Source organism: Indicator indicator, chromosome 31 (assembly GCF_027791375.1).
Source record: "Indicator indicator isolate 239-I01 chromosome 31, UM_Iind_1.1, whole genome shotgun sequence".
Taxonomy (NCBI): domain Eukaryota; kingdom Metazoa; phylum Chordata; class Aves; order Piciformes; family Indicatoridae; genus Indicator; species Indicator indicator.
In genome coordinates this window covers 7,993,977-8,021,522 of record NC_072040.1, presented here as the reverse complement: position 1 = coordinate 8,021,522, position 27,546 = coordinate 7,993,977, and the positions used below count along the sequence as shown (strand labels likewise).

General features: G+C 42.8%; 1 protein-coding gene across 1 annotated transcript in view; it reads left to right on the top strand.

Moving 5' to 3' along the window:
- MEP1B (meprin A subunit beta) overlaps positions 1-26,856 on the top strand; it is a 29,062-nt gene extending 2,206 nt beyond the window's left edge. Inside the window, exons 2-15 of the mRNA XM_054394662.1 lie at positions 2,676-2,694; positions 2,880-2,930; positions 3,354-3,397; positions 4,408-4,480; positions 5,866-5,983; positions 8,505-8,683; positions 10,495-10,713; positions 11,927-12,079; positions 12,811-13,026; positions 13,816-14,280; positions 16,311-16,493; positions 16,966-17,233; positions 19,197-19,398; positions 26,833-26,856. Coding sequence (XP_054250637.1) covers positions 2,676-2,694; positions 2,880-2,930; positions 3,354-3,397; positions 4,408-4,480; positions 5,866-5,983; positions 8,505-8,683; positions 10,495-10,713; positions 11,927-12,079; positions 12,811-13,026; positions 13,816-14,280; positions 16,311-16,493; positions 16,966-17,233; positions 19,197-19,398; positions 26,833-26,856 — 2,214 coding nt within the window. The remainder of the gene's footprint in view (positions 1-2,675; positions 2,695-2,879; positions 2,931-3,353; positions 3,398-4,407; positions 4,481-5,865; positions 5,984-8,504; positions 8,684-10,494; positions 10,714-11,926; positions 12,080-12,810; positions 13,027-13,815; positions 14,281-16,310; positions 16,494-16,965; positions 17,234-19,196; positions 19,399-26,832) is intronic.
- Positions 26,857-27,546: the final 690 nt, after the last annotated feature.

Below are 27,546 nucleotides of genomic sequence, written 5' to 3'. Positions count from 1 at the left end.
GTTACAAGAGGATTCCACACATGCAGGTAGGATTCCTCTCTGCCACCAGCAGTCTTTAACAGAAAAGGTGAGAACATGAGTTCAATTTCTGAATATTGCAAGCTTTGCTTGTAATGTTTTTTCCCCCCTCCACATTAACTAGAAATCTGTGTGAGAGTGGGAATTTAAAAGCAAACGAAGTAATCCAAACGTTGCTGCACCCTTTGCCCATGTACTTTCAGCTTGTTTTACAAGCTGCACGTTCATTTTGAAACTTGGACATGTGGACTGGATGCTGTTTTATACATATCACTGATAGTGAAAGGGAATGAGAGGCTATAAAACTTGAGATAGTAAGAGGAATCTGATGGATGCTTTGTTTGGACAGGATAATTTGGTTTATTAAACTGTATCTATGTACAGTTGTATGATCCTTCTTTTCTTTTCTCTTTCCTTTTCCTTTTCCTTTTCCTTTTCCTTTTCCTTTTCCTTTTCCTTTTCCTTTTCCTTTTCCTTTTCCTTTTCCTTTTCCTTTTCCTTCTCCTTCTCCTTCTCCTTCTCCTTCTCCTTCTCCTTCTCCTTCTCCTTCTCCTTCTCCTTCTCCTTCTCCTTCTCCTTCTCCTTCTCCTTCTCCTTCTCCTTCTCCTTCTCCTTCTCCTTCTCCTTCTCCTTCTCCTTCTCCTTCTCCTTCTCCTTCTCCTTCTCTTCTCTTCTCCTCTCCTCTCCTCTCCTCTCCTCTCCTCTCTCATGTATCAACATAAACCTGAATAGTCCCTAGTTAAATGTGACATCAAAAGCAATTCTTCAGCATTTGCATCTGCCCAAGTCTGGAAACAGTTTTTCAGTGGACTTGGTCACTTTTCCACAATGACACTGGGCTTTTAAGAGTCAAGTATCTTAAAATCTACCAAATCTTGAAACAACCTACAACTATGAAGTACTGAAATAGGGCTGTTTCAGGGGAAATTGGGTCAGAAAACAGATTCTACTCAATGTTTTTTTGCTATGGCACTTCCACAATATTTTAATACTGTCCAGTCAATATCTTGCTTTTGAATTGGACAGGGACATATGGGGGTGACAGTTTTCATTAAGAAAATGGAGAAGCAGAAGTTGTTGGTTAAAAACATTGCCTATTTGTATAACATTTAGATGTTATACAAATAATTCTGCCAGCTCATACCAGCTATGCATTATCTCTCTTAAATCTACAAATTTGAGCCTCTACTTGGTTAGGCAAAAAATGGTTTTCCCCTCCTAGGCAATCAGAACAAATTATCAAAATCTGACAAAAATTGTGAAGCAGCAGTTTGAATTAATTTTAGTTTAGGAGAATAAAAATGATAAAATGAGAGTTCAGGCTTTTGTATTTACATTATTTTTTCTGTCATTAGCTAAAGTTCTCAGAAGACAGTAATTTCAGATTGGAAATAAATCTTTCATTAAAAAGCTAAAATTGGACATTCTGACAATTTCAGAGCTTTCTTTCTGAATCGTTTCCAAATGAAGAAACTTCATGGAAGTTATTTTTACCTTTTTATCTTTTTCCCCTTCATTTGGTTAAAGTTTTTATATGACTGCCATCAGTTTTTGGGTCCACAGTTATATTTGCCCTCAAAATTGTTCCCTCTTCTGGACCACGAGGATGCTTAGGGCACTTGAGCATCTCCCCTATGAAGAGAGACTGAGAGCCCTGGGGCTATTTAGTCTGGAGAAGAGAAGACTGAGAGGGGATCTGATCAATGTCTATCAATAGCTGAGGGGTGGGGGTCAAGTGGAGGGGGCCAGGCTCTTTTGGGTGGTGCACAGTGATAAGCCAAGGAACAATGAGTTCAAGCTTGAACATAGAAGATTTCACCTCAACATGAGGAGAAACTTTACAGTGAGGGTGACAGAGCACTGGAACAGGCTGCCCAGGGGGGTTGTGGAGTCTCCTTCTCTGCAGACTTTCCAAACCTACCTGGATGCATTCCTGTGCAGACTCCCCTAAGTGATCCTGCTCTGGCAGGGGGGTTGGACCTGATGATCTCTTGAGGTCCCTTCCAACCTCTGATATACTGTGAGACTGTGAGACTGTGACCCACTCCACCAGGTTTAGGTCTCACATGTCTCATTGTATCTCATTATGATCTGTGGGCTTTGTATGTTGCAGAAAGAGCCTTTGAGTTGCCATTGTTTAGTTAATTGGAGTCCACCTAAGGCACTGAGCTGGGGCTGAGGTGACCTGGCCTCTGTACCTGGTCCTTCAAAGACTTGCTGCATGATGCCAGACCACTCATTCTATTCCCCCACCTTCAGCTTTATGATGGAAAGTTAGGCACAACCTCCACAGGTTCTGCAAGCTCCTCACTAGCAGCAATACCTGGTTTTACAGAACTCATAGGCTCTTTTCCCTTCTTTGTGAAGGGCCACTCAGCACTGCCTGAGCTGTGAGAGCAAAACACTTGTGAGAACAGCAGCACTGCTGGGAGACATACTTGTTGAAGTGAGGGGGAGGACACAAAGCTGACACGTGAGAAAATAAACCTTTCCAGTCAGATGAGGAGGCAGTTGGTCCAGTCAATGCAATACAAAGCCATGCACTAAGTGCTGTCAGTTGAGCTTGAATCTCTCATCTCTAATACTGCTGAGAGGGTAACGTGAGCTGCATTTCATTATCTGCCTTTCTAATAATATCTTATTTTTTTTCTCCCCAGCCTGCTCCAGAGACAATTGGTGAGTTCTGTTTAGAGACCTATTTGTATGCACAGGAGGCAGTCAACAAAAGCAGCTGCTCACAACCATCACTAGGACAGACACAGATTTATAATTACTGTTATTGTTATTGCATTAATTTTCACACTTCATAAAGATAACAGCAAGGGCTAATGTCCTGCCTCACTTGTCTCTTTATTTTTCAGAAATCGATGTAGATGGAGGAATTGATCAAGACATCTTTGACATCAATGAAGGTTTTCAAAAATTCGGTTTCTCTTTCACATTTTTTGGGGTGGTTTTCATTGCAGTAGCCACAGGTCAATGAAATAGAATCTCAGAATCAGAGAGTGTTAGGGGTTGGAAGGGACTTCTGGAGATCATCAAGTCCAACCCCCTCTCCAAAGTAGCATTACCTAGGGCAGGTCACACAGGAATGTATCCAGATGGGTCTTGAATCACTCCAGAGGAGACTCCATGGCCACTCTGGGCAGCCTGCTCCAGAGCTCTGTCATCCTACAGTGAAGAAGTTTTTCCTCATGTTGAGGTAGAAGCTCCTGTGTTCCAGTTTGTATCCTTGTCCTATCAAAGGGCACAATTGAAAAGAGACTGGAACCTTCTTCTTGGCACCCACCCTTCAGGTCTTTGTAACTGAATGTTTTTCTCCTCTTTCTCTTTAGCTTTAGGACTAGACCTTTTTGAGGGAGACATCAAGCTTGATGGGGTGAGTTCAAATATCAAATATCAAACCAGCAATGTGTCACCGACTTATACAAAGTAAAATGCTGCTGGCATGGAAATGATCCTGCTTTTACTAACTACAAATGCTGTTTATGTAACAATACACTGGAAATGTTTGGGGATGGATTTCTACAAAACATCCTGGGTAATGAAGGAGTTGGGTGCATTTGCAGAAACATTATCCAGAATTAGATTGGTTTAGCCATTTGATCAATATTATTTGCTTCTTGTTTCCTTTAGTGTGGTTTTTATGTTTGAAGTTGTAAGAGGTTCAGCACCACTGATCATCATCCAGACAGGTTTCTATAAAGAATTCTTTGTTTCTGTCTACACTGTTTACTATGAGCCAAGTAAACCTGCAGACCAGTACTGGAAAACCTTCATCATGTTGAGCAGATTCACTAAAACCAAAGAAAAAAATTAAAGCTGTAATACCACTTTTGAAAGCGTATGTCCACTATCCCTATCTGACCAGTTAATAACATTTACACAGCAAGCTAACAGCTCAAAAATACCTAATAGAAACCCTCAAAGTGTCTTGTAGCCCTGAAAGTCAATAGTGTTTTACTCTTCCTTTTGGTGAACTGCTTTGGCCTGAGCATAGCACAGTGGAAGCAAGGACAGCACTAGGAACAAACCATTGCAGTATTCACAAATCACAAAGTTATTAAGCACTGTGTGGTTTTCAGGACTTTAGATTTTAGTATTTCCCAAGGGAGCTGAAGCTCTCCTCACACAAGCATCAAAATCTTAGGTCACTTCTATGGAGGAAATGCTGCAGAAGCTGGAGGCACTGGTTAGAAGGGAGTGAAGGGATTTCAAACCCAGACCTTAGACCTCTGAGTGATCTTCCAAAGCTTCTGAGCAATTTTGATTCTTATATGTCGTGTATGGACTTGTAGGAGACATGCTTTGCTTTAACACTGTTGTAGTCCCTGATCCTAAATCACTTTGTCTTGAGCACTGCATACTTGTTTTCTCTCTCTGGTACAGGAACGGAGTGCCATCATTGGTGACAACTATCGGTGGCCCCACGTTATCCCTTATGTCCTGGAAGACAGCCTGGGTACAGCATCTGTTCTTTACAATGTCTGCATGTTGTGTTGATTGAGATGCTATCTGCAGGTTGATAAAGATACTATGGGATCCTTTCCTCTTGTAAGTTTAGAGCAGGCCATTTTCCACAGCAGGGCTGGACCTGGGAATGGATAACTGAGTGCATCACCTTGGTGTTGGTGCTGCTTCCATCACCTTGGTGTTGGTGCTGCTTCCATCACCTTGGTGTTGGTGCTGCTTCCATCACCTTGCTGTTGGTGCTGCTTCCATCACCTTGCTGTTGGTGCTGCTTCCATCACCTTGGCGTTGGTGCTGGTTCCATCACCTTGCTGTTGGTGCTGCTTCCATCACCTTGGCGTTGGTGCTGCTTCCATCACCTTGCTGTTGGTGCTGCTTCCATCACCTTGCTGTTGGTGCTGCTTCCATCACCTTGCTGTTGGTGCTGCTTCCATCACCTTGCTGTTGGTGCTGGTTCCTCACATCCTTTCTTGGGTGCTTCTTATCCTGTCATTGCGGTGGCCCAGCTGATTTAGTTTTAAAAGTACATGTCTGAGACATGAAACTTCTGAGCAGAAAAAAAAACCAGGGCACTGAAGATCTTTTTAAAGCCAGGAAGCTTGCCTGGCCATTTACATCATCCACAGCACTGGTGGCAAACTGGCGTTCTGCCAGACAAAGAAGTTTGCAGTGGCACCTTGCTGAGTTTCTTGGTGTGGGCCAGGGACATGTCACAGTTTGTCTCCATCCCCTTCAATCCATCCAGCTGTGATGGATTGCACTGCAAAGGCAGGTGGTGAGGCAGCAAACTTGAGTTTTTGCTCCATACCACACAAGGAGATTGTGCCCTCACTACACAAGGTGAGGTCATCATTCTGCAACATGACAGGGAACAGAAATAAGTCACCCACCCCACTTTAGATGCAGATCTAAAGTGGGTTGAAACCATACAAGTTGCTTTGAGGAGACAACCCAGATAGGATGTTAGTGGTTCAAGCCCTGGAGGAGTTTGGTGGGAGATCTGTATCCTGCATTAGGTAAAATCTGATGTCTTTGATCCCATTTTTTAAATGCTTGCTCACATAAATCTCAGCAAAGTAAATGGAAGAGTTTACAAAATTAAGAGCTACACACCATAATATTTCATATACTCATCATGTTTTGTACATAAGTACCAAAGAAAAATTGCACAAAAGCAAAACAAGAGGAAGGCACAATGTCACAGCAGCCTGATTTATGTTTTTTGGGTCCCTACTTGGGGCTTAATCCAGGAACAAGGCTGCTTGTTTTGATCAAAGATTGCAGGATCAAGAGTCACCCTCTTGTCCTATGGAACAATTGTTCCACATGGATCATAGTGCAAACCTGTGGGCTCAGCACTGCCTTTTTGCTTTGCAGAAATGAATGCCAAGGGACTCATCCTCAAGGCGTTTGAACAGTATCGGCTGAAAACCTGCATTGACTTCAAGCCTTGGGAAGGGGAGAAGAATTACATCTCTGTGTTCAAGGGAAGTGGGTAAGAGCAGTCACATAACGTAACTGCCATCCTGTTTGGCTTCAGGCTGTTTTCCTGGCCAGAATTCACTCTAAAGCTCATATACCTGACTATAACTTTGTATTTTGGTTTTTGTTGTGTCTGTTTTCCCATCTTTTTTTTAAACTGGAATTTGTAGCAATTACTGAAAGAGTAATCACCAATTTCTTGCTGATGCTAATTTTTAACTAGAAGAGGAAATCACGTCATAGATTCATAGAATGGTTTGGTTTGGAAGGGACCTTAAAGATCATCTAGTTCCAACCCCCCTGGCACTGTCTGGAACACCTTCCACTAGAGCAGGTTGCTCAAGGACTCATCCACCCTGGCCTTGAACACCTCCAGGGAGGGGGCAAAGTCTTTTTGAGAGGTAATTTTCTGGTGGTAAAAGGCACAAGAAACAAAACAATTATTTTATTGACTGACCTTTGGATATGTGAAGCATCACTTGCAAATGATCAGTATTGGATAACCTTAGTTTACAGAAAACCCCAAACAGCAAAACCATATTTCTAACTGTGGGACAATGACTTTGACTCTAACAAATGGAATTGCATATGGACAATGTCACACCAGCATTTCCTTTAATTGCTGCATAACACAGAGGTTTTACCTCTTTTGGTGACTAGTTATGCTTATTCCACCTTACCTTTTGCAAAATAAGACTCCAATAGAGAAGTCGAAACTGCCTCAGCTGCTTCCCTTCCTAAGACTGTCCTTGTCAAAACAGTGCAATAAGAACAAATACATTTTCCACACTATGCTGAACCATTTCTCTTTTAGAAAAGGAGATCAGGGAAAGCTTTGATAGCCTGGTGAGGAAATTTACTTTCAGAAAATCATTTCCTGATATGAGGATGCATTCATAAGTGGGAAAAGATTTTTCTGATAATAAAAATGGTTCCCTTTCCCTTTAGGCTTGTTCTGAGATATTTGCAGCAGATAGTTGTTTCACAATTTCTTTGGTCTCTGGCTCTTTGTATTCTTAACTCTTCACGCTGTACTCATGACACTGAAACTCATCCCTAAAAGATGTCTAAATGGAGACTTAGGGAGTAAAGTATTTTCCTGTGCTAAGGACTCATCTTTTTGAGCCAAATGGAAAGCTCATGTAGCTAATGTTTTTAGTGCTTCATCACATAAAGTATGCAATGAATTTACTAATAACAGTGCTTGGAAAGGAACAACAATCTTTAGCCTATGGCAAGTAAGAGGCCTCTGCACCATGTTTCATTTCTGTGCCCATTAAAAAATCAATGTTACAGTGATGGAGAAGACAAGTCCCTCTAGCTGAATACTGTGCCTTACCCTCATTGCGTGGTGTGTTGCTGTGCACTGTGCAGCAGCTGTGGCTTCAAGACAGCTGCTTTGGTATGAAGTGGACCCAGAACGGTGATAGAGTTCTTGGACTTCTGCAGAACACACACATACAAAAGAGCTGCATAATTGATATGGGGTCATGATCAACCTGGGAGCTTATGGATGCCACATGTCCTTCTTTCCAGGTCTGATGCTGTGATTTGAATGAGTAATCAATAGCCAAGGCCTGTGCTATTCTGTGGAAAGAGAAATACTGGGAATAAGTTGCACTACTAAGTTGCAGGGTTTGAAAGTGTGTGGTGTGCTTGTGGTTTTACATTTCTGGGGTGATAGGACTGCAAATTCTACAGCATATTTTGTGCCTGATTAATTTTATGGACCTCACTGGGCAAGTGTTGATTTATTTGCTGCATAAAACATCAGTTTAAATGAAGCTCTCTGTGCTTGCTACTTTTTGGTCATGGGGTGCCATTTTATTGGCTTGTGCAGATAGTTCATTGGACTTTTTTATTCTGTAGTAAAAACTTCCAGCACAGCTGCAGTTTTGCTCTTCCTCATGAGCAAGTGCTCCAGTGCAGCAGCTCACAGAGAGCTGGGAAGAAAGCATTGTCAGATGCATCACCTTTCAGAAGGCAAAAGCAGCTGTGCAGGGCCAGACTTTGCCTAACAGCCACAACCCCTCACAAAGCAAAAGGCCAAAATGGTAAAGAGAGAAGCAGCTGCAGTGGGAGAGGTGAGAACATGCATGAACCTGGTTCCTCTAACCATCAGGACAGGCTCAAGGTGTGCTCACAGTCACGTACCGTCCTCCAGCTAAAAACTGCTAATCTGCAGTAACTTAATTGCTCTAAATCATGCATCCATGGTCTTTGATGTTTCCTGGAGTATCAAGGAATTCCTCATCAGTTTCAATCTGTCACAGCTAGCTCAGCATTTTTCTGTTAGAGAAAACTCATCAAAACCAGCAGAGCCAGAGCTGGCAAGCTGCTTCTTCATCAAACAGAGCTAAATGTGAGAGGAAAGGATCTGGTAAGGAACAGATCAATGAAAAAACTCTGTCTGGAGCAAAATGTAACCTCAACACTCAAGCTAAAAATGTAGCTGCTGAACAGGCTGATTCTGGGGCTGGCATGGCATGGGGATGCTGTGTCTCACAGAGTCTTCTCTCATATTTCCATGCTAGATGCTGGTCCTCAGTGGGAAACCGCCAGCATGGGCTACAGCAGCTCTCCATTGGAGCCAGCTGTGACAGGATCGGCACAATCCAGCACGAGTTCCTGCATGCCCTGGGATTCTGGCATGAGCAGTCACGGTCTGACAGGGATGACTATGTGTCCATCATCTGGGACAGGATTCAGGCTGGTCAGTCACTCCCATGCTTTGCTTTTCAGGCTCTGGTGTTAGTGGGTTTAGCTGTGGGACATCCCTCCCAGACACCTTTCAGTGGTCACACCCTTCTCTTACCTGGACTTATTTTTCAAAGCAAGTGTATAAATAAATTCTATATATAAATAAATCTATATCTATATTTATATAATCTATATCTATATATCTATATCTATATCATCTATATCTATCTCTATCTCTATCTATCTAAAATTTGTCGTTGCTGATGTTTTTTCCTCATGCCACAGCAGTCCCCACAACCCCAGCTAGTGGTCTGAGTCCTGTTGTGCAGCAGAAAAGCAGAAGTGAATAACTGAGTTTGGTTAAATGAATACTCTAGGGCCCCTGGCAAAACAAAAGCAATTGAAAACAAACAAACAAACAATGCCACACTGAAAAAAATAGTGTGAGTGAAGCCAGTAGAAAATCTCCAGTGAAAACTCTGGTTGTCCTCTTTGTCCCTGGCCACTACACCTAGTTTGGGCAGAAGAGCTGAGACAGCAGAGTGTACAGAGAGGGTCTGCAGACAGGAGAGACCCTTTCAGCGTCCACATCACACAAGTGGTTACTTCAGTGATGCACCTTCTGACTGTGAGTGTATTTGGTGTATTTGGCAGATGCCTGAGAGCTGGCACTGGGTTCCTTAGGATCTGCTCAGTCTCTGCCTCCTCAACTTGCCATCATCCTATGCGACTTTCATGCAACTCAGATACAAAGTTGTATACATGGAATTAATGCTTCCCTAGCAGGCACTCACAGGAGTCTGAAAGCAATGGATAATGATTAAATATAATGCATTCTTATGTAGTCATCATCAATAGTCTGGTGCATATGCAAGTGTGTTTTACAGACAATCACTTAGACTGTGTTATTTGATTTCCATTGTGTTTCGCTGACTCCTTAGTGTTGCTTGTTTGAAACTGCTGCAGCTTTTTTTACCCTGAGCAGAATAAAGTTACTAATGTTACCTTCATTGGGTAGTTAGGAATATTTTTTTTTTTTTTTTTTGCTCATACTCCAGAAAATATCTGCAAAGTTAAATTCTGAAAGATTACCTGATGACAACTTGTTTATTGTGAGCTAAAATGACCAGCAATTAAACAGCAGAGAAGACAAATTAGAAACAGAGAAGCATTACAGTTGCAAATTGCATTAATCTGAGCACTGAAACAGTATCTCCACTTTTGGAGATGCTCCTCAAGTCCATTTAAGTTTACAGGTAGTTTCAAGGGAAAAAGCTTTCTGGTAGGGGAGGAGGGGGCCAGCCTCTTCTCCTTGATGACTGGTGACAGGACTAGAGGAAATGGTTACTAGCTGCACCAGGGGAGGTTCAGGCTGGATATTAGGAAATATTTCTTCACTGAAGGGGTTCCCAGACTTTGGAACTCAATCCATGACAAATGGTCTGCCCAGGGCAGTGGTGGAGTCACCATCCCTAGGGGTGTTCGAGCACTGTGCAGACCTGGTGCTTAGGGACATGGTTTAGTGCTGGGCTGAAGTTTGGACTGGATGATCTTTGAGGTGTCTTCCAACCAGACATATTCTGTGGTAGCAGAAATTGTCCTTCATGCAGCAGAAATCATCAGGTTATGTTCCAATGGCTTAAAGAGGAAAGTAAATAACTCTAGATAATTAAAATAGTTTTAGACTATGCAAGTAAATGACTACAAAAAAAAAATACTTGAGGATGTGATGGATTCCTTGTTGCTCTAAGTGTGAACACCAAAACTTGTTCCTCTTGGGCAGCAAGCAATCTTTCCTTTTTATTTTTCATTTTTCCCATTTAGGTAAAGATCACAATTTTGCAAAATACAATGACTCCACATCAGACTTTCTGAATGTTCCCTATGACTACACTTCTGTGATGCACTACAGCCAAAACGCATTCAAGAATGGAACTGAACCCACCATTGTCACCAACATACCAGACTTCATGGATGTCATAGGACAGAGGATGGATTTCAGTGATTATGATCTCCAGAAGCTGAACAGGCTGTACAACTGCAGTAAGTGTCTCCATTTCTTTTAATATTTGTTTCTTTTTATTGCTTCTGGCATTTGAAATCAATGAGGGTGATGCATGCACGCTGAACTCACCCAGGCACAAGGGAAAGAGCTGCTAACATAGTTGGAGAAGTGAATTGGGTTAAACCCACCCAAATAATGGTGCAGCTAGACATATCACAGCTCTCCTGCAGAAACACTGCTGTCTAGCAGTTTTCTGTGCAATTTTATCTGACCTTTAGTTGAAAAACAGCTTCACTCAGCAGCTGAGTTTTGTTCATCCCTTGGGTGGCTGTTTAAAACCTGCACTTCTGTTCCCATCTTAAAATTTTGTACGGGAGGAGATATTCACTGGTCCCAAATGTTGGGGTTTTTTATTCCAATTCAGCACTTTGGGGAAAAAAATTTGCTTATTGCAGTGAAAATAAGCACTCCAGCTGATACCCTGGTGAACTTTTATCAGAATCTCTGGCCATGCTACTGGCCCAGTAAAGCAGAGGAATGAATGGGAAGCCTCAGGATCTTTTGACTGTGTGAAGATTGGTGGGTTGGAGTTGGTAGTAGTGTTCCTTTTATAAATATAAGATTTATATAAGTATTTTATATATATATAAAATATGTATATAATTTATATAAATATAATATCTAAATGGTGGAGGTAAGAGGATGGAGCTGGGCTCTTTTCAGTGGTGCCCAGTGATAGGATAAGGGGCAACAGGCACAAATTAGAACCCAGAAGGGAAAAAGTTATATTGAGGGTGATGGAGCACTGGAGCAGGCTGCTCACAGAAGTTGTTGAGTCTCCTTTTCTGAAGACTTTCCAAATCTGTGTTCCTGTGCAATCTGCTCTAGGTGAACCTGCTTTAGCAGGGAGGTTGGACTAGATGATCTCCAGAGGTCCCTGTCAACCCCTACCATTCTGGGATTCTGTGATATGATAATAAGCTGACATGCTCCTGTGCTTACTAACTGCCCAGAGTGGTCCTGAAGACATCTTATTAATGTCAGTGTTAATGATCAGATGCTTTGAATTCCTGAGCATTACACTATGAATGTTAATGGTATTAAAACCACTGATTATTTGGTGCTTGCAGTTAGTCTTTCTCTGCTGTTGGCTCTGGGCACTCAGCATTGAAATGCGTGTTGTGTAATAGAGATTCAAAACTTGGTGGATTTCTTTTTTTTCCTTTTTTTTTTTTTTTTTTAATGTTCCAGCCTCCTCCCTCAGCTTCATGGACACGTGCAGTTTTGAACTTGAAAATGTGTGTGGCATGATTCAAAGTTCAGATGATAACAGTGACTGGCAGCGTTTGTCTCAGGTTCCTGCTGGGCCAACTACTGATCACACTAATATGGGGGAATGTGAAGGTATGAGAGTAAAACCCTGCCCTTATCTCTCTGGGAGCTATTTTCTGCAGAGGCATGTGAGCTGACTTCGCTCTTGGCCTTGTTCTCTGTTTATTTGTTGGCAAAAATTATTTTTTATCTAAGAAACATAAACCTATGTGCTTGGGGACATCATGTGGTCTGTTAGATTTTCTGCTTATTTGAGAAGATTGAGTGTCCTTATCTCTTTTGTGCTGTTTCCTTGTCTAAGTGTCACATCCTGACATGAGAACTTTATAGACCATTCTAACCTGTGGTTCAGGCACACCAGAAAGCTTCTAATTTTCTGAATAATTGCTCTGTAAGTCTTTGGAAAGGATTGGCATTTAGAAATGAATGTATGTTAGCAGGAGAATAATGAATTGAGAGTGTAGCCAGTTGTTTCTGAGCCTGTCAGACGAAACTTCATGGGTTCAGGAGCTTCAACCAGTCCTCCAGAGAGAATCAAGTGTGAATTAGTGGCACTGGGTAAAGAGTAAAAGCCAGTGCTTTGGGGTACAAATTGCTAGGGACGGGCAAATGAGGGGAAAAGTTGCAAGGAGAATGGTTTGGCCCCTGGAGAATATGAACAGCCCTCAGTCTGAAGATCTATAGAGGATCTGCCATCCCCTCACTCTGACTCAACCACATCTTCCTGCTTCACTACAGCACAGTGTTAGCGCAGGAAAAGCTTTTTCCCTCCCTGCCATTCATTTCTCATTGGCTTTTGACAGATTCTGGTTACTTCATGCATTTCAACACCAGTGCTGGAGCAGAGGGGAGCACAGCTCTCCTGGAGAGCCGTGTGCTGTATCCCAAAAGGGGCTTCCAGTGCTTGGAGTTCTATCTCTACAACAGTGGTCACGAAAGCGACCGGCTGTACGTCTGGGTCAGGGAGTACACTGCAGCCCATCCCAATGGCACTCTGAGACTCATTCAAGAGATAAAAGGTAAGGAATAAAACTGCATTTTGGTTTTGTCTATACTCAGTATCCTTCCCAAAGTACTGGGGGTGAAATATTGTGGCAAAGTGACTCATCTCCAAGCAGTGGTCTTTGGCTTCTCTATGTAATTGATTCTCTTCTTATGGAATTACGGTTGATGGATCCTCAGTCAGCTGTTTTCCTGTACTATGATCAATTACCACAGATGACAAACTCTTGCCTTATCATTACAGTTTCTTCACCAAAACAGCTCAAATTCCACCAGCAGTCATTTTAGATGTTCCTGAATTGCTGCTATCAAGAGCAACCAATGAAGTTTGTAATTAGAGTAAATTACAACAAACAAGAAAGTAATAATAAAAAAAATGGAAAGTATATGTGCCCTAAAATAGCTAAACTACCAATTTAAAAAAGGATAAATAAAATGTAACTGATTTTTTTCAAGCAAGGTTTGAAAAGACTCAACTGAAATACATGGGTCACAGATCATGATGTGAGTTGTAGCTTGAAGAAAATGAAGTTCTCCTGGTTTTGGGAGCCTATGGCAAATAGAATGAGCAGCTGATGGACAAGAACTCTTTAAGCTACAATTGCCAAATTCACCTCATGACTAAATTATTTTCTCAAATATTTCACTACTTGCATTGAAAAAGTAACACCTACAGGATAAATATTTCAACATCTCTGTGCCAGTGGGACAGAGATGTTCTTACACAGTGCTGGTGTTGGGTCTGCAGGCCTGTGCAGTGTTTGGCTGTCCTGCTCACTGAGCAATCCTTGCCTTTGTTTTTTCAGGTTCTCCTGCAAATTACTGGCAGCTCCATCATGTTTCTTTGAACGTCACAAGCAAATCCCGGGTTGTGTTTCAAGGTGTGAAAGGAGGTGGCTTGTCAAATGGAGGCCTCTCTATTGATGACATCAACTTGTCTGAGACTCAGTGTCCCCACCACGTCTGGCATATCAGAAATTTCACACATCTCCTCAACACAAGCCCAGCAGGACAAGAGGGAAGAATATACAGCCCACCTTTTTATTCTACTAAAGGCTATGCTTTTCAGGTCAGCTTGTATGTAAATGGTACTGCTGATAGCCCATTTAATTTGGCAATATATTTGCACTTGATTTCTGGAGCAAATGATGATCATCTGCAATGGCCCTGTGCTTGGCAACAAGGTACCATGATCCTGCTTGACCAGCATCCTGATATTCGTCAAAGGATGTCAAACCAAAGGAGTGTAACAACAGACCCCCAGCAACTGGGTGAGTTAAAATCAGAGGTGCTGCTCAGTACATTTAAACATATCCAAAAGATAAGGAGTCAGATTTTCCCCTTGTGCAAATCAGTGCAGTTTGTTTAGCCTCTGGAAAGTTTTATTTGTTTGCAGCAACACCAAATTGATCCGCAGACAAGAAAAAAATTGGACATACAAATAGGTTAAGCTGGCCCCCTGGATCTCAGAGTTGATGTGCTGAGTGGATGATCCACTCCTAACATTTCTTACGTATGCTCTGTGAAGATTCATTAATGTCTGCTTTATGAGGAATGAAGTTTTTCAGAAGGCTTGACAAGGAAAACACTGAATTAGCAAGGCACATAGTTCAGAGCAGGTAAAAGAGCAGCTATTAACCAAATCCCCACCCTTCCTGTAAAAGGTGCAGTGGTATCAGCACAAATCTCCAGGTGGACAAAGTACTGATTCCTGTTACATAATCTGTGCTCATTTGAGGTATGAGAAGATAAGGAGCAGTTGTCCACCATAACTTGGCAAGGAGGCAGTTGAGCTGAAGATGTAGCTCTGAGATGTGATAGGAATCTCTATAAAAAGAGATACTAAAGAAACACCCCAAACCCATCCCACCCCCAAATTCCTCATTGGGTAAAGATTGGACTTCAGACAAGAAACACTTTCTTCATCAGTGCAAACCCCCTTCACCACTGAATTGGTTTCCTAAGCTTTCAAATAAAGGAAGTGAAGGAAGAAGGCACCAAAAAAAAAAAAAAAAGTCTAATTCACAGCATTAATTGAAAGATTTTTTTGATTTAGACTAATTTTTCTGTGGCATTGTCTTTACATGGGGTTAAAAAAAAAAAAAAAAGAAAAAAGGAAAGCAGGTAATCTAGAAAGACTAAATGTCCTCCCTGGAAATGAGGAGTGCTCCATAGATGGCTGATGTTTTCCCTGTGCTCTTTGCTGTTGTGGTCACAGGGGCTGGGCCCTGCTCCTTCCCTGACCCTGTGGACTTGCAGCCTGTTTGCACTCTGCTCCTTCTCTCTTATTTGCTCATATATTGCTAATCACCCCAGATTCCCAGGAGAAGCCTTGTAACTCCTTTCTCTAACCAGCAGAGATGCTGAAGCAGGCACTTTCTTCTCCCTCTGTCAGATGCTTTCATAGACAATCAGGCTCAGCTTTGAGATGCAGAACACAGTTTGATGGAGGAGTCCTCAGTGGCCTGGGGCCGTTCAGGTTGTCCAAGTAGCCCTTGCCCCACATCCACATCAAGAGTTGCTCCTTTTAGAGAAGCACTGTGTTAATTCCTTTCACAGGGAAGTCATGTGCTGCTCTTCTTCTTGCCCACTTCCCTTCAAAAGAACTAAAAGTATAAACCCACAGGTTTTCAACTGTCTTTCCAATAATGTCATCTCCAGCAGGTTCTCTCTCAACACCTCAGGCTAAACCAAATGCTTGAAGACCTCCTTTGTCTTCTGCATCTCATTAGTGTGGACTCTTAGGGGGAAAAAATCTGCAAATACTGTAGGTGGGTTCAGCATAGCTCCAGTTCCCTGAGTTTCAGATGATTTCTTGGTTTCTCCTACAAGAAAGCTGGGGAGGGACTTTTTAGGGTGTGAGGTAGTGAAAGGACTGGGGGAATGAAGCAAAACTAGGAGTGGGCAGATTCAGATTGGATGTTAGAAAGAAGTTCTTCACCATGAGGATGGTGAAAAACACTGGAACAGGTTGCCCAGGGAGGTGGTAGAAGCCTCATCCCTGGAGGTTTTTAAGGCCAGGCTGGATGTGGCTCTGAGCAACCTGATGTAGTGTGAAGTGTCCCTGCCCATGGCAGGGGGGTTGGAACTAGATGATCCTTGAGGTCCCTTCCAACCCTAAAAATTCTATGATCCTATATTCATGATATCTACAAGCAGCTAAGCAGGAGCAGGCAAAGGCTGTCGAGAGAGGCCTCAGAATTACTTTGCAGCAGAGGTTATCTGAGAAGGAAGGGACACTACTGAGAAGGAAATCCAGAGTGGTCCCATACTCACATGCACTTAATTTTTTTTTCCCCAGATTCCTCATCAAAATATTTTTGGGGTCGGCCATCTGAAGTGGGAGCCACAGCAACTTTCCCCAATGGAACTACTTTCAAGAGAGGTCCAGGAAGTGGAACAAGTGCATTTTTAACCCATCAGAGACTTAGGAGACGTGACTTTATTAAAGAAGACAGTATTTACATTCTTCTAACAATGGAAGGTAGGTACCCACAGCTGCTGTGCTTTGCAATACAATCACCACAGAATGTCACATACTCATTGAGTCACTAGAGCTGCAGAATAAGCACACAGGAAGTACTTTGCACATGAGCAGTTCGGGAGCTGTATCTAAAGCATCAAAACCTGTGTTTGAATCAATTTATGGATGGGTCGCTGCACTGTATCATTCCTTTATCTGTGTAAAGGAATATAAAACAAGGCTCAGGTGGATAAAATCATGCTGAGTCTGTGCAAATTGCTTAGAGTACTTTGAATAAATTTGTCTGCTTGTGAAAGAATCTAGGGGACACTTCCAAAATGAATCATGCTCCTTAAAGGTAAAAAACCACCTCACCTGTGTATCCATTATACCTGGGCAGCCTCTTTGCTCTTTATGGTTAGAACTTAGCATTAGAATAAGGGGGAGGGGGGAAATGAAATAAAGACCTAATGTTTGTGGTTTTATTGTGCAGATATATCACATCTACTGTCAACTCAGCCAAGTGCTTCACCAACTGTTGTTACAAATACATCCAGTGCCACCACCAAGCCCACCACCACCACCACCAAGCCCACCAGCACCAAGCCCACCAGCACCACCACCACCAAGCCCACCACCACCACCACAGCCTTTGTCACCCAGACTGATAAGCCAGAGGTGGAGGGTCCAGATGTCTGTCCAGAAAACCCTTGTGAAAATGATGGTGTCTGCATTGTTGTAGACAGAGCACCAGTGTGCAGGTGACTGACTTTGTTCACTCTCAGATGAGAGGATGAGGAATGAAAGCTTCTGGTAGAATAATTCTTTGTTCCTAATGAAAGACAGATAGCTGATTAGGGCAAATATTTCCAACTGCTACTGTGAAACTAAACTTCTGATCAGTTTAGGCAACAAAGCTCCTAACCTCAGTACTGGACCAGCATAAAATCATTAAGGTTGGAAAAGACCTCTAAAATCATCAAGTCCAACCATCATGTTGTGGTACTCTGCTTGACTTCCCTCTAAGTTGCATTTCACATGTCTATCATTTTCAGTGATGTATTAGTCCAAGGTTGTAAAATGAACTGTGCATCTTCCTGGAAGTCCCTACAGCAAACTTTAGAAGACTCAAATATAAATGCAGTTGCAACAGAAGGGCATTTATATCAGGAGAAAAGATGTTTCATGCTTCCCAGGCAGGAAGCAGCACAGACATCATTTCAGAATTTGATTCAGAAATATCGTGCAGTACAAATTACAGCCATGAATTACCAAAGGGTAGTTGCTTGCACTTGAAACCAGCAAGGAAGGCTGAGGACTAAGAAGGTTGGTTGCCCTGCAAGAGAATTCATATCAACTCTTATTGAATTCTCTGTGGGTCCATTTCTGTATGCCAGCTGACTGATGAGCACTGTTCCAGCTCTCAGACAAGCTTTAACGCTGAAGATAGGAACTTTGTGTGGTGCTGTGCCAGGGCAGGTAGCCTGGGGGAGTGCTGTGAGGCACACATCTACAAGCCAAGAGGAACAGGAGTCAGGATGACTCATTAAGTGTTATATCTCCCCATTTAGAAACCTTTTAAAAACCAATTCATGTGCAACCCATCAGAAGCAGGGCAGAGAGGAGTAAATGTCAAGAAGCAATTCCAAGAAGACGGGAAAAAAAAGTTTTGTTGAATATTATGGCTGATGTCAAATATCATGTATGGAAAGATAACATTTATTTATTTTCTGACACCTCTGGATGGTTTGAAGGTCTAGTGCCTGTGTGACCTTCTTTCTGTCCTAGGGAAGTGTGTGACAGCAGTTGGTCTCAGCTCCAATTTTCTGCTGGGAAAGGAGGGGGATTGTGATATGTAGCTGGTTAAGCTGGATCACATGAAGCCCCCTGACACTCAGTATCCTCCAGTGCACTGCAAACAGACTCGTTTGCAGGGTTGAATGTATAGTTCTGAATAAAGGGCTTAGACAGGAATGAGAAAAGCAGTAACAGTAGGAACAACCAGGGTGAGCAAGATGGGGGCAGGTGTCCACTCAACAGTACTGCATATGTATTTTTTTTTTCCAATTAGGCAATTGGGACCTTCATATGCTCACTGTACAATGTTTCAGAGCTGACAGTGGTGCTGGATGAGGTGAAGGAATCAAAGCTTGGAGGTTGTTTTTAGTTCTAATATCAGATGACTGCTAGAATATCAATTAATTTTCCTTACCTTCTTTAGAGGAGGGCAGAGGCAGTTGATACAAACTCTTTAAATTTCAAATGAAGCCTCTTCTGGCAATGTAAAGGGTAAAGAAAATGTGGTGGGCACCTCTTCAGCTGGATCAGTCCTGGAAGTGGGGGATCTTTGCACCTAAGTCTTGGTCCAGCTGCTATCTGGTAGGCAATGCTGTGAGAGTCCAGCCCATGGTCCCCACCTCATTTATCTCATGGGCTCAAATTATTGCATAAGGCGAGCTGAGAATTAAAAAAGCAATGAATTTGTGAGGAAACAGGTGGATGAAGTTTTCTGGAGGGTGGTAAGTGTGGCTGGACTGGCTAAAAAATAACGGTGTAAAGGTTCTGGACCAGTTGCCACTGGGAGCTTATTCAACTCCTTCCTGTAAAGGCTTTTTAAAATTGACTGAATGAAGAAGGCAGAAGGGCTTTGTGTAAAAGCTGAGCATGACAGAAGGCAGGACTGCATCAGAATATGAAGGTAATGTTTGTTCTTTTACTTTCTAGATGTCCAGCAGGTGACAACTGGTGGTACATGGGAGAAAAGTGTGAAAGGAAAGGCTCAACTCAAGAAAACACTGTAATAGCTGTTTCTTCAACCATAGCTGTGTTTGTTGGAATGCTCATTGTCACTGTCACAACTGCAGTGTGCCTTAAAAAGAAATACAGGAAAGAAAAAGAACATGGGGAGAAACTTGCTCTAGAAAACGTAAGTATTTTGCTTCTTCCACCAAGTATCTCTATACACACAGGTACGTGTGCAGACATACACTAAAAAGTAAACTAATTCAGTAAGAAGTATATTGGAAGATGTCACAGTTTTGAAGTCTGAAGTCTCCAGCTTAGGAATTAAAGAGGTAATTTATCAAAACCCAATAAAGTCACTTCAATCAAACCCTGCTCTCCTCCACCACCACTGCTCCAGAGAAGGAGACTCCACCACCTCTCTGGGCAGCCTGCTCCAGGGCTCACAGTAAAGAAGTTTCTCCTCATGTTGAGGTGGAACCTCCTGTGTTCCAGCTTGTATCCATTGCTCGTTGTCCATACATTTACAAGATGATTCCCTTTCATCCTTCTCAAGACTAGATATTCCCTGTTCCCTTCCCTACACACTTTAAAAACACAGGTTTATTTCTCCCCCCTCCCCAGGTTAATAAAACATCCTTCTGAAGACAAACAAGCATCAAAGGCACAAGATGAACATCACTGAAAACCCACAACTGGGTCATCGTTCTTTCTATTATTTTTATCTCAAGCATCATGATAAAGGTTTGTAAAGTCTGGCAAATAATTCCTCATCTGGATAAAGTACTGTGCTAAAGTCAGTGAAGTGTCTGACAAGTGTTGTGTATCACCATGCAATGGAGAGGAAAGGAAAGGAAAGCTGTTGTGTGCCATGCCTGCCCTGTCCTTTAGGTCCACCTGAAGATGAAGAATAGATGTTGAGCTGCATCCTGACTCTCAACCAGCACAGCAGAGTCTAGGTTTGCTATCTCCTCATGACATGGATGTCTAGAATAGAAGGGAGCTGGACCCTGTAATCACAGGGCACCCAGCAGTTCTGAGTCCTGCAGCAGCTGCCAGTCAGTAGAGTGAGGGTGCATGGAGTGTGGGAGCCTCTGGCTCATTAGGTTATTTGATTGTGGTCTGCTCACTATAAAAGAAATAACAGGTAATGAAGAAAGTGATAAATTAACCACACAGAGACAAAAACATTAATGAGGAAGTCACACCAGAGACGATAATGAGGACTCAGAATGCTTCAGCTCCTGATTGATGGTCCATTAAAGGAATTAGTCAGGCAGAGCCTTCAAGATTGTCAACCCCAGCATCAATTTTTAACTGATAGGAAGGGGGAAATATGATTAACATGAGTATTATGGGAAACATGACGCTGCTTGGGATATGAGCTGTCAGAAGAGGCCTGTGGACTTGTGCAAAAATAACTATGGAATGTTTTGGCCAAAAATCGAAGGATCCAAAAAAAATAGGAATGATTATGGTGGATCAGAGAGGAATCAGTGCAGGGAAACGGTGCCAGCAACAGGAGAGAGCACCCTGCAAAAGAGATCAGGGTGTCATTAACCAGAGGAGACCACAGGTCTTAGGGCTGGTAGGTCTAGGTGCTAGCACACAGAGAGGCTGGAGTGCAAGATGCTGTGTGACAGTAAATGGAAGGACTCTGGGCCATGGGGCTTGTAGCTCTAAACACCAGCTGAACTGGAGGGACTGGAGTGTGTGTTGTATGTGTGTTGGAAGGTCCAAGTGCCAGCAACTGGGGAAATGGCCCTGTAGGTCTGGGTGTCAGCAACTGGGTGGATTGGGCTGTATGTGGGTCTGTGAGAGGTCTAAGTGCTGGCAAGGGGTGTTTAGAGTTGGGGTGTTTAGAGTTCTTCAGTGACTTAATCCTCTCTGTGTGGATGAAAATTCACTAGCAAACTTCAAGCTGGACTAGCTGGTGAGTTGGAGGAAACACTTCCACATCCAGAGGACTCAGTCTGACCTGGTGGTTGAGGTAAGGGAGCCTGCCCATGGTCCAGGAATAGCTACCAGGCAGACTGAGAGCCCCTGCTGATCTTCAAGGGATCTGTGATGGTGGGAGTGCTTGTGTGCTGAGTCTGTGAGGGGTGCAGCTGTTTGCTAGCCAACATCACATTGCTGTTAAGGAGAAGGTGACTTGCACACCAGTTACAGAAGCCCATGCCCAGGCATGAACATCAAACAGGTTTAGAGGCTGTGCCAGCACTGAAGGTGGATGTGTGTTCCCACCAGAGAACATCTAGTCTGATCAACCGGAGGAGGGCAAAAGGATGGAACTGGCTGCACTTGTGGGAACTTGGCTAGCATTAGAGGTGGTGTCTGAGTGTCTCAGATACACACTCAACATTGCTACAGGCCAGAGCTGCAAGCAGGAAGAGCAGCAGCTGCATCCTGGAACTGGGATGGAGAGCTCACCTGGGACCATTTCTGACTGGGCACATCAGCTGTGGAAGAGGGAATGGTGGATTTGACAAGGAGGACTGCAGTTCAGTGGGATTTGGGGAATAGAGTAGGCATGGAAAGAGGAGATGGGCCAGAGGAAGTGAAGTGTGCTTCCCTGAGGACACTGCAGAGGAAGATGGCAGACACCGTGGGCACAGATCATCACACTTGCAGCGTTTGGGAAGAGGGCTGCAGGAGACAGTAATAGAAATGTCAGGTCACAGCAGATGGCTGGTAGACTGTTACGTGAATATATTCACATTTAAAGGTCAGCAGCTACTTTAATTCCCTGGAATGGATGCTGATGATCATAACATTTGTTGTGCAGTTTACCCTAACGCTGGGCAAGAGCAGTTCAAAGGTATGGAAATGTGATGAAGGAAGTAGTCTTCCTCTGAATGCCACTGCAGGGCACAAAGCAACTGTGTGTGCTTCTCTACCAACACTACACATGTAGTCCTCCTCTGATTAATATTCTCTGAAATGTAGTTATATTTAAAGCATTCAGAGCTGGGTTTATTAGCTTTTGTTGGAGCTCAAAGATTCATGAGAACAGCCAGACAAAATTAACAAAGATTTGTCAGAGCTAACAAACACCCTGGATAGGAAGATACCCTACTATAGCTGGCTTAAAATAACTTTCCTATTTTGACATGTCTTCATCAGCAGCTTTCATGCAAATAATCCTCCAAATGTGCCTTCTATTAAGATATGCACATAGATTTACATGGAGTTAAGCAGGCACAAATGAATCTGTTCAGAAATTCAGGCCTGGCTAAAACACTTTAAAAAAGAGTGAGCATTTCATCATTTCAGATGTAAACCACCAGGTTTGTGACTGCAGAGACCATTTGTGTGTTCTTATTATAATTTTAATATATATTAGATGAAATGGCACAACTACTTATCTGTGCTTTCATCAGGAGAGAGCTTAACACACAGAGCAATGCCTTGTGCCAGATACAAATTCCACAGACTATATCCTGAACAGCTAAACTTCCAGGGGATAAAAACCCCCTTCAGCTTCTGCTTATTCATTTCACTCAGTAATCAGTGAAGGCCACAACTTAAAACTGACTCTCCCAGTATGAACAACTCATTTTTCAGTGGTGGGCAGATTCCACAGAGCCAAAAGAGGCTGAGGTTATATTTATGTCATTAACCGACCTAAAAAATACTCAAGAGGAAAATACTTTTTGTCGTTGTTGTTGTTCAATTAATAACACAGGAGAACCCCTCAGGAAGTCCCTCAGGATTCAATATTGCACTCTGTTGGCTATCACAGAAGTTGTACAGCTAGCTCAAGGTCCTGAGCAAACACAGTTTTTTCTTTACAAGCTGCATCATAACTGATTTACACTGATGGCATTTTTTTTTTCCTGTGAAGAACTGATTTACACTGATGGCATTTTTTTTTTTCCTGTGAAGAAAGGAGGTGAGGGATTAAAAGCCCATGTCTGGTTTAAGAAATGAAACATTTCAACTGGAATTCTCTTTGTGAGCAGTTACTTAACCTGGTTTTGGAATCTAACTGGTTAAGGTTGCAATGCCTCAGTAGTGGTCCCCTCTTGTACAACCAGCAATGAAGGTTCACCAGCCCAGGTTCTACAGCTTTCCTCAGGGCATGAGTTCCCTGCTTTAGAGAGACTTTTCCTACCTGGTTACTATGACTGCACCTATTATTTTTAATGAAACAGCTTAATTTTGAAGATGTGCATTTAACACATTTGTAGCTCATGCAGGTATTCATCACAGATCAGATACTGCCTTGGTCAGTCAGAGAGCCATGCAAGGGATTGCAGCCTGGGTGTTTCCTTTACTTTCCTAAAACAGATTTATTCCCTGAAAGTTTCACTAAAAATCTTTAATGTAAACTCTGTGTGCAGTTACTGAGGTACTAATAAGAAATAAACCACAGCAGTGCTGAAGCTCCACCAATTTTCCCTTCTCTTTCTCATCCTTCTCACACTGTGGTGATTCAGGTTAGAATTTGGAACAAAGATTTCATAGAACCATTTTGGTTGGAAAAGACCTTTCAAATCATCAGGTCAAACCATTCTCTGCCAAGGCTGGTGCTAAACCATGTCCCTGAGCACCACATCTCTGCCTCTTTTAAACCCCTCCAGGGTCAGGGATGCCACCACTTCCCTGGGCAGCCTGTTTGAGAAGCCTTCCAGTGAGGAAGTTTCTTCTAATACTCAGTCTAAACCTCCCTTGGTGCAGCTTGAGGCTGCTTCCTCTCATCCTAGCACTTGTCACTAGGGAGAAGAGACTAACTTGTCACAATCTTGGCACAAGAATGTCACAATCTTGGCTCAAGAATGTCACAATCTTCCCAGGTACCTTTGCTTTGTGTGTGCCCTGGAGCTGCAAGTACCCACCCTGCCTGCACATTCCACTCTTTGCAGTTCAGGACTGGTGTAGAAAACCCAATATTGGGTTCCCACACTGCCCAGATCAAGGGCTGGAGCCATGGACATTGACTCCTCAGGCTGACTACCCTGCGCCTGTTCCTCATTCAAGTGTAGGTCTCTGCTTGTACCCAGTGGATGCCTCTGCAGAAAACACTCAGGCTTCAGTGAATGTTGCCTTCTCTGCTCCTCCTTTTCTGGGCTCCAGACTAGCTGTACAGCTGGACCCAGCAGAGTATGTGCACATTGTGTGTGGAGCTGTGAGCATGACTCATTCCCCGCTGCTGAGTCTATCAGGAGTCACAGCATGGGCTTAAAAAATCAAATAAAAAATAAACACATAAAATAAAATAAAATAAAGTAAAATAAAATAAAATAAAATAAAGTAAAATAAAATAAAATAAAATAAAATAAAGTAAAATAAAGTAAAGTAAAATAAAATAACAAGTAAAATAAAATAAAATAAAGTAAAATAAAATAATAAAGTAAAATAAAATAATAAAGTAAAATAAAATAAAATAAAGTAAAATAAAATAATAAAGTAAAATAAAGTAAAATAAAGTAAAATAAAATAAAGTAAAATAAAATAATAAAGTAAAATAAAGTAAAATAAAATAAAGTAAAATAAAGTAAAATAAAGTAAAATAAAGTAAAATAAAGTAAAATAAAATAAAATAAAATAGAAAGTAAAATAAAATAAAAGTAAAATAAAATAATAAAGTATAATAAAATAAAATAAAGTAAAATAAAATAAAGTAAAATAAAGTAAAATAAAATAAAGTAAAATAAAATAAAGTAAAATAAAATAAAATAAAATAAAGTAAAATAAAATAAAATAAAATAAAATAAAAATTAAATAAAATAAAACAATGCCAATCTTCAAGTCAGTGCCTGAGGTGTGGAGTTCAAAACCAAACAAATAATCAAGGTAGGCTCTTCTATCTTCTTATCAGTCTTCAAGAATCTCAGCATTGCAAAAAAAAATCTGTTAGTCATGGCACTTAATATCTATGCTAAACAGCATACACAGATCCTGCTCCTGACAGGGCAAACGAGACCAATTCCATTGCCATTTGCATCACACAGCTCAGTTTGCTCACTCCAGCTTCTGCACAAGTAGCAAATCACTGAATCAGAATGTCTCATAGTCTGGCTGGCACTGCATTGTCTAAAGGCAGACAAGGGACTGATCCCAGACACCATCTCTCCTGCTGCAGCCAAGCACCTCAGGTATCTCATCCCACCCACACCAGGCAGACATGGTTCCAGGGTGTTTGGCAGGAGTCATGAGTTAGCATCTCTACAGGTAGATCAGGACAGAATTGGTATTTTTCAACATATTATTTAATTTTTTCCACAGCTCTCCTTTCCCACTGTTGTTGGAGCTCAGGGAGCTTTTCCTAAAACACAGATGCCATATGTCAAAGTATCACAGTGTCACAGAATGGACCCCAAGGATCATTTAATCCTACCTTTGTAGGTAGCAGTAGGGTTGAAATGAGCTGGCCCAGCATCCTTTCAGGCTGAGTTTTGAAACGGTCCAATGTAGGGGAATCCATCGTGCTTTTGTCACCAGGAAACATTTGTCAGAGCAAGCTGGATGTAAGGAGAGAAACAGAAAATGAAAAGTGTCCACCAGCTCGGCTGGTTAGGGAACAGCTCTGCAGGCACTCAGGGCAACTGCAGGTTTGCCCAGGCTAAAAGAAAATGATCCTGCTTAGTTCTTAGTGTGTGTGACTGGGAGGCATGGAAAGAGAACCTCTGTCTGCCCCAGCTGCAGTGTGCAGAGCCTCTTTGTGCAGCTCTATCTCTTAGGAAGGTCTGGGGAGCTGGCAGGCAGGGTGGTGTGGATGGAGGCTGCAGTGGCACAAACATCACACAAGACATACTTCATTACTGGAAGCTGGAAGTCTGAACAAAAACTTGGAAGCACTCTTCCATGGCCTCTGCTGGGCACAAGGCCAGCGGTGGTGCCCTGTGGTCCTGGCTTTGCTATCCCTAGGAGAGAGCTCATCCCTGCATGGACTGCTTCTGGGGGCAATGAGTAAGAGTGGTTCTTACCTTGAGGGGGGTTGTTGGAGGAACTGGTGGAGACCAACTCTCTGTTTCACAGAGACATTGAAGATCAGAGATAAATATTTGTTCTCCCTTGGGAGGGAAGTCTCCACCCCACACCCCATCCCCTCTCCCAGTGCTTGGCCCCACGCTGGCTCTCCTGGCAGTCACACGGTGAGAATGCACAGCAAGCTGGCTGGCATCAAACCTCCCCACTGGCTACACCTCTGCCCATCAAAGACCTGCAGAGCACTGGCTGGCAACCACCTTCTCCCAAGAGTGAATCTTTGGAGCAAATTAGAATTTCTGAGAAATACAGATAGTGGCAGACACATCCCTTTCCATCGTGGTTACCGACACCTCGAGGGGATTTCTCAAATGAAAAGTGGGCAAAGGGGCAATGGAGGCTTATTTACCCTTTTTTCCTCAAAGGATTATTTACCTTTTTTGCCCCCCAGGGTTCAAACAAACAAGCCACTCCACCCTTTATGCCAGCAGTCACCAAACTGCTTTCATTTACTCTACAGTCATGCCTGAGTGCCTAGGTTAGGTGGTGCCCCTTGCACCACTTGCTGCCAGTTGCTGTGATTTATAATGCATCTTGCACAAACCACTTCTCAGGCAGGTCAGCTCACCCTCAGCCTGGCTGTGCCTGGACTTACCTGCATGTTTGCTTTCTCACTTGTTTCCCACAGGATCTCAATGACCTGGTGGACTAGGACAGGGTGGGCTAAAAATTATCTTTTGTGTTTGTGGCAGTTTAGGCTGGGTGCCCCCTGCCACTGCTACATGAGATACACCTCTGGTGTCCTGGGTGCCCACCCAGAGGGGTGGACACAGGAAATGGCGTATTTCTACCCATAAATCCTATGCCCTATAAGGCCATCTGCAGAGTCATTCTCGTCCTCTTTCTTCCCTCTGCTCCCATGGGAGATGTCCTCTCTTATCGGGTAATGCCGGGGGAGTATCCTCAAGGCCTCTTAGGCCTGTCTAGGCCTAATGCCAGGAGGAGAATGGAGGGGGAGGCAGTCTCAGACCTGGCCAGCCTGAGACTTGCCTAGCAGTAGGAGGGGGGGGGGGGGAGGAAGAGCCCTGAGGGGTTGGGTAGACCCTCAGGTGGGAGGAAGGGAGGACTGGGAAGCTTTTGGGAATCCTGTGAGGGGATTCTGTATGCTTTAGGATGTTCTTTTCCACTATGCTTTGTAGTTTGTAGTTTTCTGTAGCTTCACCAATTCGTTTTTCCATTTTAACTTTTTCCATCACTCTCCAATCCGTTTGCGTGTGTCATTCTTTTGTCCCTTTCGGGGCAAGAGATGTTCTGGCTGGCCTCAAACCAGCACAGTGTTCCATTCCATAAATGTTCTTTGGCTATAAAACACTTTTTTTTTTTTTTCATTAGGCGGCATCAA